At 45.6% G+C, this 13,058-nt stretch overlaps 2 protein-coding genes across 3 annotated transcripts in view; both read right to left on the bottom strand.

Moving 5' to 3' along the window:
• Window positions 1-13,058, bottom strand: part of LOC135826021 (myosin-15-like) — a 226,453-nt gene that overhangs the window by 191,258 nt on the left and 22,137 nt on the right. The gene's annotated exons all lie outside the window — the stretch shown is intronic.
• LOC135826026 (uncharacterized) lies at window positions 3,212-9,240 on the bottom strand. Its single transcript, XM_065338662.1, has 6 exons — window positions 8,813-9,240; window positions 7,171-7,371; window positions 6,393-6,545; window positions 5,832-5,945; window positions 4,830-5,038; window positions 3,212-4,242 (listed from the first exon to the last, which is right to left on the bottom strand). The coding sequence occupies exons 1-6, from the start codon at window positions 8,952-8,954 to the stop codon at window positions 3,796-3,798; spliced, it is 1,266 nt and encodes a 421-aa protein (XP_065194734.1). The 5' UTR covers window positions 8,955-9,240; the 3' UTR covers window positions 3,212-3,795.

Here is a 13,058-nt window from a genome sequence, read left to right as displayed (position 1 = left end):
AGTGTCGACTGTCGTGTTGTTTTCAATCTCGACTCAGTCACAGTCACGGGGAGCGCGCTGTACTACTCCGCAGTCCGCACGTCATGTCAGAACACTCGACATGTCGTGTAGTGACTGTACTGATGATTTCGTGAAGTCCAGATCAGTGTTACCAAGTGCCCTCTACCCCCATGCGTATTGCCCAGTGCCATTTTGCATAATTTTTCCGAGTTTTCCGTACTCGTTTTTTAAAGTCAACATTTTGACTGATCTAGTTCACTTTTTTTAGTTCACAACAGACATACGACGACCCCGAGGACGACCACGTCTGAGATGGATCGACGTTGTCAAGAAAGACTTACAATGCATTAATCTGTCGCTTCTGGATGCTGTGCAATCTGCTTCTGATAGAGCTGCTTGGCTCGAAATTGTTAACAGATGCGTTGACCTCATGCAATGAGTGAAATGCGAACTGTCATTATTATTATTATTATTATTATTAGTTCACTTTTGAAGCCTACGCACGAATTCAGTACAATTTTCAACTTCACCAGGTCATAACATTGGTCTACTTCGCTTGATTTTCATAATCTAGGGCTCTTTGGAAAGCTCTAGGCAGGAGCAACGCCAGGATGCCAAGCTCCATTATGAAGCCGCCACAAATCAGGCGCGGTAACACAGCAAAGTCGTCTCCAAGCCTAGTATGCAAGCACATCGTCCCATCAACACCATTCTACACTCCTGCATGCATCGCAGAACGCTCAAATTTTTTCCAGGCGATTCAAACTTCCGCCGGCCATATCATTATAAAGTGCTCAGTCGCTCAAAGAGCACACAAAAAAGGGCAAGATTTCCCCAAAATGGCGAAGAGTTCGATCGAAAAATTTGTTTTAATAAGAATACCTGAATACGGCGCGCGATATCTCTGGAGTCCGACATCGTAACACTTCAGCGATTGTTACATTGGACAGCTTGGTGTTTCTTCTACCACGTAGACTCTTGGATTGTTGAATTTGCACAAGAAACGATGGAGTTACGATGGTTTTAGTAATCGATCATACACATGATCGTTTGCGGGATATTTGATTGAAATCCGTACTGCGGACAAAACTTCGTTTTTCCGTAAAAATACGGACAAATACGGGCGGTTGGCAACACTGCCAGATGAGTCCTAGGGCTCAAACGGTCACGGTTTTACCCCTAACGGTTAACTGCTAAGCTAACGGTCGGTTTAACGGTTATAACCTATAAGCCACGGCAATCCTGCGGACTCTTTTTTAACCGTATATTTGACTATACTCATTCAAAACCTGTACCCTATTCAGTGCAACGCACACATGTACATTTTCTTGCATGCTCATTCATACATACTCTTACACCAAGAGACCAGATATGACCGAGTTGACAGCCCAGAAATTGCGTACGCGTGCGACAGCCTGCGAAAGTGAATACTTTGCAACGACCTGATACTTGAAAATTTGACTGAAAAGTTACTGCGTAACCTTTATCTTTATCGGTTAACCGCTAATTCTTCGTAACCGGTCTGCAACCGGTTAATCGGACTAACTGTTTGAGCCCTACTGAAAAGTTACTGCGTAACCTTTATCTTTATCGGTTAACCGCTAATTCTTCGTAACCGGTCTGCAACCGGTTAATCGGACTAACTGTTTGAGCCCTAGTCAAAACGCCAACACCATGCATGCTAATAACGACGAGATTGAACACGTCAAATGCGTCGACGGGTGCATGGGACAGCCGTGTTCAGTGCAGTTTATACGAACGCTCCACATGTCCTAGTAGTAGTAGTAGTAGATTCATGACATCTGAGCACCTTCAGAACATAGCGTGCTAGACATGGTTGGGCCACACCAAGCTAGCTATGTTTCGCATCGGAAATTTCCTGGAAAAGGATGTGTACTGAGCCAGGCTGCACAAAGAATAGCACTACTAAACTTTCACTTCTATCCTAAACGACAACAAGTCGCCGCAGTACAGCCTGCAGACTGGGCTGGAGCAATATCACAACAGATTTCGTGGATAGTGGCTCCTTCTGCACTTTGACAAGAGTCGAGTGGAATTTCTACGCATCACGATCCTGGAAAATCTCGGAGCCCTTGACACCTGGGATCTCAGCTCGCTTTTAGCGAGCAGGCCCTCCCGCACGGCTTGGAAAGAAGTGTTCATCGCTCACACTTCCTACGTAACATAATTCAGTGGAGTGCTGTATCTCTGAACATATTTTCTTTTTAGTTGTACGAGTAGTCTCGTAGTCTCTCAGTTTATTTCAATCGTTCCCTGTAATATTTTGATAAGAAGGGAACATTTAAATAATGGAAACAAAGAAAACGGCGGGGCACAAGTTATGCGTTAAGTCCACCAACTAAATATTTGGTTTTGAACAGTCAGTAGGATATCGACATTCGATTTGTTACAATTCAACCTCGCGAAGCTTCTCTTTTCATGTCCTATCCTTGATAAAATTGAGCCTCCCAAGTTGGGTGATTGTTGCTTTTTTTCTTCTTTTTTTCTTTCCTTTTTTACAAAGACCTCGTGGCGGTTCTGGTGAGGTTTAGGGAGCTCCGCCGACCTAGGGTCTCGACTTCATGGCCTACTAGCCGCACCAAGAGTGGGTGGGGAGGGAGAGCGAGAGAGAGAGAGAGGAAGAGAGAGACAGCGAGGGCAGGAGAGAGAGAGAGAGAGAGAGAGAGAGAGAGAGAGAGAGAGAGAGAGAGATAGAGAGAGAGAGAGAGAGAGAGAGAGAGAGAGAGAGAGAGAGAGAGAGAGAGAGAGAGAGAGAGAGAGAGAGAGAGAGAGATAGAGAGAGGAGAGAGAGAGCGAGAGAGTTGCGTTGTCGACTTGTGGTTAGACCGTATTATCAAATGGTCCTACCGTCCCGTTATAGAACCAAGTCAGCATTCCACTGTGCCTTGGAATGTAGCTTGTGTTCGGCTTGATGGCGTTTACCTTCCCCCCTCTTTGGAATTATCACTAATATCCAAGAGCCTTTCAAGTTGGAAGGCCGTGGGTTAGCGCTATCGAGCAGTGCTCAAGCTCACTTCCTTTCCATGGAATGTCTCCGTACTCCTTGTGAGACTGGTGCTACCTTGTGCACGTCTGACTGTTCAAAACCTGGTTTAGTTGGTGGACTGGAACGCATAACTTGGTCTTGTGCCCCATCGTTTTCTTTGTTTCCATTCTAATATTTTCCTTGGCTCACCATCTGAGTAGTTACTAAATGTACGTAGCGGACATTTTTCGCAGGCACAACAGATAGATGAATGTATTTTGCTCAGATCAAAGGAAATGCTAAATTCCATGGTCTATAAAAAGGTTTATGAAAAGGATAGTGTTATTTATGTACGGCATGCTCAGCAATAGTCAGTAAATGCATCAAATTCACAAAGACAGACACACAGGGAGAGCCTCGGGGTGAAATTGAAAGACAGAGACATGAGAGCGAGGGAACAGGAGAGAGAGCGAAAGAGAGAGATAGATAGATAGATAGATAGATAGAGATAGATAGATAGATAGATAGATAGATAGAGAGAGAGAGAGAGAGAGAGAGAGAGAGAGAGAGAGAGAGAGAGAGAGAGAGAGAGAGAGAGAGAGAGAGAGAGAGAGAGAGAGAGAGAGAGAGAGAGAGAGAGAGAGAGAGAGAGAGAGAGAGAGAGAGAGAGAGAGAGAGAGAGAGAGAGAGAGAGAGAGAGAGAGAGAGAGAGAGAGAGAGAGAGAGAGCGGGATACAGAGATCGAGAGAGAGAGAAGGAAAGATAACCTTCTGAAACGAACTACATATCAGCCAAAAGAGATGAACTTGTCAGTATGGCGGGCAAATCTCAACAACTTCAAAATATCCCAGAGATCCATACCCAGACCTTACTCCAGCTCCTGCGACCTTTAAGCGTTTACCGACATGCACTGAAATTTCATGGTGTCCTTTTCCAATAGTACCTGCGCTTGTAGCGCTGCATACTCCAGTCAGCACGCTAGGAATATACAAAGTGGTACTCATCTGCCTGTATGCAAAAATATCAAGCTTTTCTGGCTGAGTGCACTCGTTTCCATCGAACCTCACAAACCACCTCGCTCCTTTGTTTCTGCCTTTTACACCAATATTGCTGGAGAAGGTAATGCGTAGAAGACTCTGCTGCTGCTTCTTGTTGAACGTCATCGATGAAATTTGTTCAAAATTGCCGCGGTTGGCGTTATGAACAGCTTGATACTTGTATCCAAGTGAGAATCGATTGCACTGCTGGCCTTCAGTCTAACACAAACCAGAGAACGACAAAGAGATAGTATTTGAACACGGATGGTGGCCCAATGTAACCAATGGATGAAAACGAAAGACAAAGTGTTACTAGTTATGGTTTGCTGACTGTTTATGATCTGATTATCGTTATCAAGTACGGGTAGCATGGCTCACTGCTCAATATTCATTTAGCATGAAGGGCTGCAGGGCCTTCCTTTCCTGTAAGATCTGAGTATTTCGGTGGGCAGGTAGTCATGACTCATAACATTGTGTCCTTCTTTTCTATCCAAGTAGATAATTATTAGTAATAGTATTCTGAACTGCATTAAGTTTATCCACATACCATCGCAGTTTCCAATGAATGATGATAGCAATTATTATGATATGCCTTTCTCCAAAACCGAGCCCGCTTTACACTTCTAATATTAGTTCCCGAATGTGATGAAGCTCCACAGCCTGCTATGTACATTCAGACAAATAATGTTTGCAAATAAAGCGACTTAAACCATGATGATGACGAGTAGTGGTGCCGACGGAGGTGGTTGTATTGAAAAAGGCGCAGAAGCAATTTGATGTACGGTATATTCTCTATGTGCCCTCACCTGCAACACTCTGCTCATGTTGTTCTGCAGGTCTTGAAAGTTCTCATCCATGGCATCAACTCTATCTTGGATCCGTGTGAGGAATGCCGAGATCTCGTCGGATGCCCTTTGTGCGGATCTCTCGCTCTTTTCCTGAAGACGCTCCGTTGCTCTGGATAGCTTGGACAGTGTGGATGTCATGTTAGACAGAACTTGTGATGACAACCAACCTAACAGGAAGAACAGAAAAGCACCAGTACCAAGCAATCGGCTTTCGCGCTAAAATATTAAAAGTCTGCCGAATTATCGTGCATGTTGGAAAATATGCACAACATACTCTCAATGAAATCAGATTTTGCGAGTGAATGTTAGGTCTGGCGTTGTGCATCCCCAGGGCTGGGGAAATATGGGCTGTGCACTGGTACAGGGGTGCAAACTGGACTTGTTTCACTGTAACACGAGCTTTCTGCATCCGTAGGAACGCCACCGCCCTTCAAGGATCAAGGCGCAGACGCAGCTCCTAAGGCGGTAGGAAATAGGATTTCATTTTCATGAAAAGAAGAGAAGTACACGAGTGCAATGTTTCTCAGCAATACACGAGTGCATACAACAGGTGGGATTTCTCAAACCACAACTCTACATGCAAGGCTGTTGCACAGGGATTTCAGGTGGTCGAGGCCAAATGGGATTCTTAGCCTGAAAGGAAGTTTATTAATTTACGAAAATCATTGTTTTGCACAAATTAGGCTGGTCAAGTTTAAAATTTGAAAATATCCGAATTCCGACGCCATTTACAAAGCTGGCACCTTGTTGCAGTTACCAATATAATGACTTATTATCACTATATTAGTACATGTTGATGTGTTCATGTGTACGGCTAGCAGCATTCACACCAATGTCCAGAGTCACAAGAGTCAAGTGGAGCTTTGCACGGAGAGTAGTAAAATACCTACTCCCTGCTCTGCACTTCGGATCGGATCTCACCTACAGTAGAACAATTGCAGTTAGCGACTTGCTGCTTACGTGTTTCACAATGGCGTCCAGTGAAGAACGGGGAACACTGGCATGTGTATGCATCACCGGTCTCCTCGCAGGTACCACCATGATCACACGGTGATGATGAACACTGACTTGCAGCTAGGCAGAAAACAGCGCAGTCACCAGAGGAAATACACGTACATCTTACTTCGAAGTACATGTAAATACCGGTAAGCAAAGGAGGCAGGCAAACTGAGCAAATCATGTTGATGTTTTTGAAGCCTAAAACTTAGAAGTAACGACTTCGGAGGAAATAGTGATGAAGTTGATTGTTCCTACTTGAAACAGACACTTCCTGCCGAACTTGACATTTGACTGACTCACGACTGCCATCCGGGCCCCGCTAGGAGCACGTCGCACATTCCACTCGACAAACCTGCAAGAAAGCACCACTCCCTGCTCAACACACAGTGTTTCGGGGAATTCACCCCTCATCAGAAGCATGTTGCAATCTTCCTCAGCCTAATGAAGATCAACTCAATTATATAGTCAGAAAGGTGAACGACCAAACACATGGACAAACAAACAGATGCGAGTGTCACTCACCACGCTGACAATATTCTCCAGCAAACCCGCTAGCACAGACACATCTATACCCTGATACCGGAAGTCCGCCGTTGCCATGGCCACTAGTGTACATACACCGTCCTGCGTGTTGGCATGGTGATGAACGCCGACACTCTGCATCACCATGGTTACCTGTGCAGCATCAGAATAGAGAATAGATCACAGAAGACCAGCATGCCTTGCGTGGATGTTGGTTCAAATTGTACTCAGACTCCAACACAAACACTTTCACATGACAAGTGCACGAGTAAATACTAATACAATTTAACTACATCTCTATCTTCATCACTAGGGACCCCACCACCACACTCCATTATTCACCCCAGTGTCTGGAGATATGTGGATTTTGTAGAAGAAACAAAAATATCATTCTTTCCTCACCGAATGGCCTCCTTATTGTAAATGTTAGATTATGGCACATTTTCACGCTGATGCAGACAACAATTCTTCATCACTCTGAGAGTTGGCCATACAAAAGAGTTCGCTGGGTAGTAAGGTGAAAGAAAGGGAATTAGAACTCGGATGTTGAGCCAATATCTTAACTTAAGTACATGTTTTACATACATGTACATGGAAATGTACAGTAGATCACTCACTTGCCTCTGTCAGGCTTCTGGCAGGATACGTACGGGCGTGGTTGACATTCTGGCTCTGATAATATACATTATTTTTTCATTGCTCACTGTACCACACCCGGCTTTGTTTCACTGTGTTATGCTCTTGAAAGCGAAACAAGAAAACGTGGAGCTTCACTCACCCAGGCAGCGATAGAGGAAATCCACTGCTTGTCGATTGCCGGACAGCACAAAGTCCAATATGTCACGATCTGTGTGCTTTATAGTTGCCTCGTCGAGAGCTGGATTCAGCTTCTTCACAACTCTCTCCACTTGCTGTACGTCTGTACTTGTAAAGCTGCCGTCGATTGTAGCCTCCCTCAGCCATCTTGTCATGCAGGTCTCTATGGCAACACCCAACCCCAAGCATCCCCCCACACACACAAACGCACCCCCCCCCCCCCCAACACACACACAAACGCGCGCACACACACACACAAACACACAAACGCACACACACACATACACCGCACTGTTATAATGGAGAATGGTGAGGTAATGACTTTACCCATTAAACAATATTGAATGGGTAAAGCCATGACCTTGCCATTATACAATGCAGTACCAACACCAGCAAGTCCCAAATCCCATAGCTCAATAACGACCGATCGCATGAGGCGGCACAACAACAACTTGCCTTCCCACTAGACTCTTCAAACAAATCTCCTTTTCGGATGTCTTCACGCGGATCTTGGCTGAGAGGAATGAAATTGCAGACTCCACTGCGATCGACTGTACTTCAGCATGTTATATTAGCTAAGCACTACCTGAAGTACCAGACCGCCATGACATCATACATCACTAGGCATGCATCCACTGGGCTCCAGACGCGAATAGCCAGCTGTGGTGAGAAGAAGAGCTCTGCGCTAGAGTGTTATTTTATTTTAAAAAGCCTTTGCAACTTTGAGAGCGTGTGTGGGCATATCTCCAGTTGTGTTTTACCGCCATATGAGTCAAGCACAAGGGTGGGGATTTGAAGAAGAGGTTGGCGCGACTTCGACGATACTTGGGGAATTGTGTGTTGCTCTCTACATAAGAACTCCTGCTTTTCCTGCCCACTTGAATTCTCACTTGACTGACTTACGATTGCCATCCAGAGCACACGAGAAGTCCATTGAACCTGCAACTCGGCAAACCTGCAAAAAAGCACCACTCCCTCTCGCACATTGTTGTCCCAAGCGCGTGCTGGCGAATTAGATGGTTTGGAGGCAACAGTGTTGTGATTGGCGAATGGTCCTCAGCGTTTGTTCAGCACCTCCATGAGCGACACTGACTCACGCTGCTGCATGTTGGTCGCGCTGGAAACGGAGCGTCTCTGTAAGTTTGGATCCGTGGTGATGTTTGTGCCTGGAGAGCACTATAAGTAGTGCTCTTCAGGCACAATCTTCCTCAGCCTACTCAAGCTCAGCTGAAGAGGGATGAATCTGATGAATCTCCCAAAACACTGTGTATTAAGCAGGGAGTGGTGCTTTCTTGCAGGTTCGCCGAGTGGAAGGTTTGATGGACTTCTCGTGTGCTCTGGATGGCAGTCGTCAGTAAGTCAAAAGCGCGAGCTCCCGTATGCAGCAACGCACAATTCTCCTTTATTTAGAGTATTATTACAATTAGGGTATAGCACTGTGAATAGCCTATAATGCAGTAAAAGTGTCAGCCTTGCAAACACAGAAATCTACAGGGAGAATGCACGCGCGTCCAGTTATGGAAGAGCTCGTACAGTATTCCTACCCAACAACCTGAACCGAGCTAACCAGGCAACAATTCGTGAATGAATGAATGACTTCTTACCGTTTCTGGGTGTCACTGCTGGGATAGTAGCGGCGGGTGTACTCGGAATGAAAACTAACAGATTAAACACCACCAGCAGCAGCAGCAGCAGCAGCAGGGTAGCGGACATTGCCGGCTTCCGAGCTGTTGCAGCGAAGGCCATCGCGGATGTCTTTCTCAGGCTTCGAAAGAACAGCGTCAGGCCCAAATGTAACGTCTATGACGGGGGGATGTAGCTGTAACGCTACTGGGATGTTTTCAGAGCACTATTGTGATTACAAGCTTTCATTCTTTCCCACCAAACTCGACTGAAAACTTTAGTGAAGAAAAAGGGAGCGAGCAGTAGCTTTTATAGGCAGATAGCGAGAGTCTTCTACCAGGAATGGTCAGGGGACACGCAGAGCAGCGAGAAGAAAAAGGGCCAAAATTAGGTGTGTGTCATTGTGGGCAGAAGAATGGGAAAGGAACCGATTCGCATGAATATCCCATTGGATAATATGGAGACGAAGACGCTGAATAGAATGACGGCAGTGAGCGTGACAGAGTACTGGGGAAAATAACTGTTGAAAATTCCAAGGAAAGACCGTGAGGATGTTTTAGAAAAAAATCTAGGTGAATGGAATGGATCCGGAGACGACAGCTGTGTGGAACAACCTCGGAATGGAGCTCGCGTTTTGAGGTACGTTTGATCAGAATCTGACGGTTCGGTTGTCAATGTTTTTTCGGATCACATGATCCAAACGCGAGCGCTTTATACCGTGAGCTTGGATTTGCGAGGCCGATGACATGTCAGCGCTGTCGTGAGCTGTACCGTGACACGTATCCTCGTTGTATCCTTCTTTCTGAGTGGTCCTTTGGATTCGTTTATAAAGCAATTCGCTCCGGATTTGAGCCTCAGTATGCCAACGGGACACTATGCACTATGCGAAAGAAATAGAATCAGGTTCTTTTCAGATCCTGTGAAAATGATCAGGAATGGATACGCACAAGGCAACACAAGTGCCATGCCTGAGGCGAACCGTGTATTGCAGGTCGCTGTCGGAAAGGTGCAAACACAAGTTTGGTCACAGGTGTGTTGAAGGAGTGATTAATGGATCTATGTGAGGCAGTGTTCTGGCGCAGCCCAAAAGACTCGTCGTTCGCCTTTCCCTGGCTACAGACCATTTTGTGAGTTGATCACTTTGGTGCACAAATTCCATATCTCGCGTCTTGGTTGAAATGGACTTACCCGCAAGCGAATTTGACATTCATCTAACACTGACGTTTGGTGAGAGAACATTAATTTTGTCTAAACAATTCGTCAGCCCCCCATCCTACTCGATCGAGGTGCAATAGCCAGCTGCATGTCTTTGTTGCATGATCGCTTGGTCTCCTTTCCCATCCAGCACACGCCTCCAGTAAACCCTAGCGACAGATGCAGCGCCTTACAGTGGGGGTGAGTGGATAAGTCTCACAACCACTTGCACAAGTGCCCAGAAACCCCATAAGCCGCACCCATGTACCCCTTGTGCCTGGCCATAAGTTCCTAGTTGACTGTGGGTAGCAGCACGGCTTGAAAAACCGCTCCAAGTCAGGACTTGAACCAGGTGCCTCTCGTGTCCCAATCATGGTCTTTGACCAACCCACTGTGCCTGTCTGGTTTACGGCCTAGGGGTTACTGGGTGTTAGCGGCCGTCGTGAGTTCCCTTCGGAAACGGACACGATGATTAAATTTTACTTTAGCTTTACTTGCAAGACTCCGTGCAAGTTGTGGGCCAGTACAAAGCCAAATCCAAGGTCTTGTGGAATGCGTGTGTACATGAATATTGTTTGGCTGGTGATCGGGAAAGCGAGACATTGCAATAAAATTCTTTTCCATCTTAGCTTACTTGCCTTTGCAATGTCTTTTGGGACGCGCGTGTACATGATCAATGTTTGTAATAGTGGGGCCGCAGGAGGTAACTTTGGATAATAAGTACATTGGATACTACGTACTTATTCCCACACCCCGACTCGCGAGGGAGTACGTCTTATCCGAGGTCCACTTAGTTCCAGTAGAGAAACAATGAAAGCGACACAACTCTGCAGGATAGCTGAAAGACGAAACATGTCAAGCTAGTATTCATCTTCAAGGGATCCCACAGCACAAGTCGGTCCAGGGAGTGACTAGTCAGTCAACAGCTAGGACGAACCGTACTTACTTTTTGGCAACCTGAATTTCGTGCTCGCTTGTATAGCATATTGGCACGGACATGCACTTGAGGGCAACGTAACATGTACAAGTCTCGCTAGGTTTATTCACTTTCCACATTTTACTCATGCATGTTTTGAATCCGTTTCTGTTCTGGACTGCTCATTGTCCATTTGTGCATGATTTTGGCGCTGAACTTGAGCTTTAACGAATGCATCTCAGACTTGGATATCATAATGACATCAAATGGTCTGTCAGGCATTCTTGCCTCTCAGCTATCAATGATGCATCTTGGCCATATCATCATGACATGATAAATTTGTCCGTCTGTCATTCTTGCCTCCTCAGGCCTCCAACGCATCTAACAATGCTACCTGGGCTGTTGCTTGGTGAGAGTCGATGTCATGTGTTCTGTATGATCCGCGTTGTATTATCAATAGTATACAAAAATATAGTATAATCTCCCTGGTAGCTCGTGATGCAAGGATTAGAAAACGTAGCATGCTCATTGTCACTGCTAGTCTTAGTAGCAAGAGTTATGATTGTACTGTTGACTAGTATTGTACATGCTCGTGTACGTCACTTTCACTGTCAGCTTGTGCGTGATGAAACCAGAGTTGTTTCGGTCTGCTTCTTGTTCTTCCCTGGTCTTGTTTTGTGTGCATGTGCTGTGTCTCAGTCTGTCTCTGACTTAGTGTGTGTGACCAATTTCTGCCTTGTGGGTTGTCTGTTGCTACTCGCAGCGTACCCCGCCGCATGTCAAGTTGTTTTTAAAACTTGTTTGTTTGCTTGAACAAACACACACGAAGGTTGGGGTAAATACTAACTACATGACTCACTAAAAGGATAACAGAGTGCACTTCATGCTACCCATTTCACTTACATGTACATGCAAGATACAGTCAGGAGTCAAGAGCTTATGCACTATTGAAATATGTACTTGAGAGACAGATATGTTAGTCATGACCAGGAAGTCAGGAAACCGTATAAAGGAGGTAAGTAGAAAACGGAATGCAGGCCAGCAGAAACTATACAGTACATGTGTAAAGGTGGCAGTGGAGACATCGTTACTGCATAAAGAAAGACATGGCTATTAAATTCCACACTCTGATACTTTGTACTAGCAAGAAGAAAAATAGAAAACAATCTTGGATAGTTGTTCAGCGACAATGCAGAACAGAAATTACAGCCGAACAAACACACACACACACACACACACACACGCATACACACACACACACACACACACACACACACACACACACACCTGTCCCTGTCCCTGTCCTGTAGAGTCACTGCCGCAAAAGGGTCACGTGATCCCATCACTGGGAAACTTGAGAAGAGAGAGAGAGAGGACACGACGCTCGATGACGCTCCAGATGCACGGGTAGTCGCATCCGCTTGCCGCATATGCACACGTGCTGGAAGGCTGAGCGCTCCTCTGCTGTTGGTCTATGAGCCACCCTTGAACAGCGATGCCTTCCCCGTCCCCGGACACCGCGAAAGCAGCGACCACACATACACATACACACACACATACATACACACACACACACACACACATACACACACACACACACACACACACACACATAATAGATACATACACACATGCACCACCACCATTACCAGATTTGAACAGTGCAGAATATGTTTACCGCTGGGCGAGAAGAAAACCAAGGTGGAATTAGACAACGAATCTATTGAGTAACACTTGTTGTCAAAACAATCAGTTCCTGGTCTTCAAGAAACTTAGGCTATAATATTCGTGAAATACTGAAATTGTGGGGTTCGAAACTTGAGAAAGGAGAAGATGGACTAACATGTGTATGGACTACCATTGCTATAGCCTCGCAATTCTTCTAACATGCACGGTAATCATGTAATCTCCAGCTGCCAATGTTAACTCCATTACTGGTAGTCCAGTCACAGATACTGGTCAGTATGGTACAGTGCATGGTTGGTGTGGGCAGTACTCTTTCCTACAGTTCTATCATTCTTAGTGGGTCTGGCCTGTTCCTTGTTGTCCATCTTCCAATATCAACGTACACTGTTATAACCATTTCAGATGCTAAAACTGTGGACACATTTCTTGAA

The sequence above is a fragment of the Sycon ciliatum genome, chromosome 10, assembly GCF_964019385.1.
Source record: "Sycon ciliatum chromosome 10, ocSycCili1.1, whole genome shotgun sequence".
NCBI lineage: Eukaryota > Metazoa > Porifera > Calcarea > Leucosolenida > Sycettidae > Sycon > Sycon ciliatum.
This window is presented reverse-complemented; position numbering and strand designations above follow the sequence as displayed.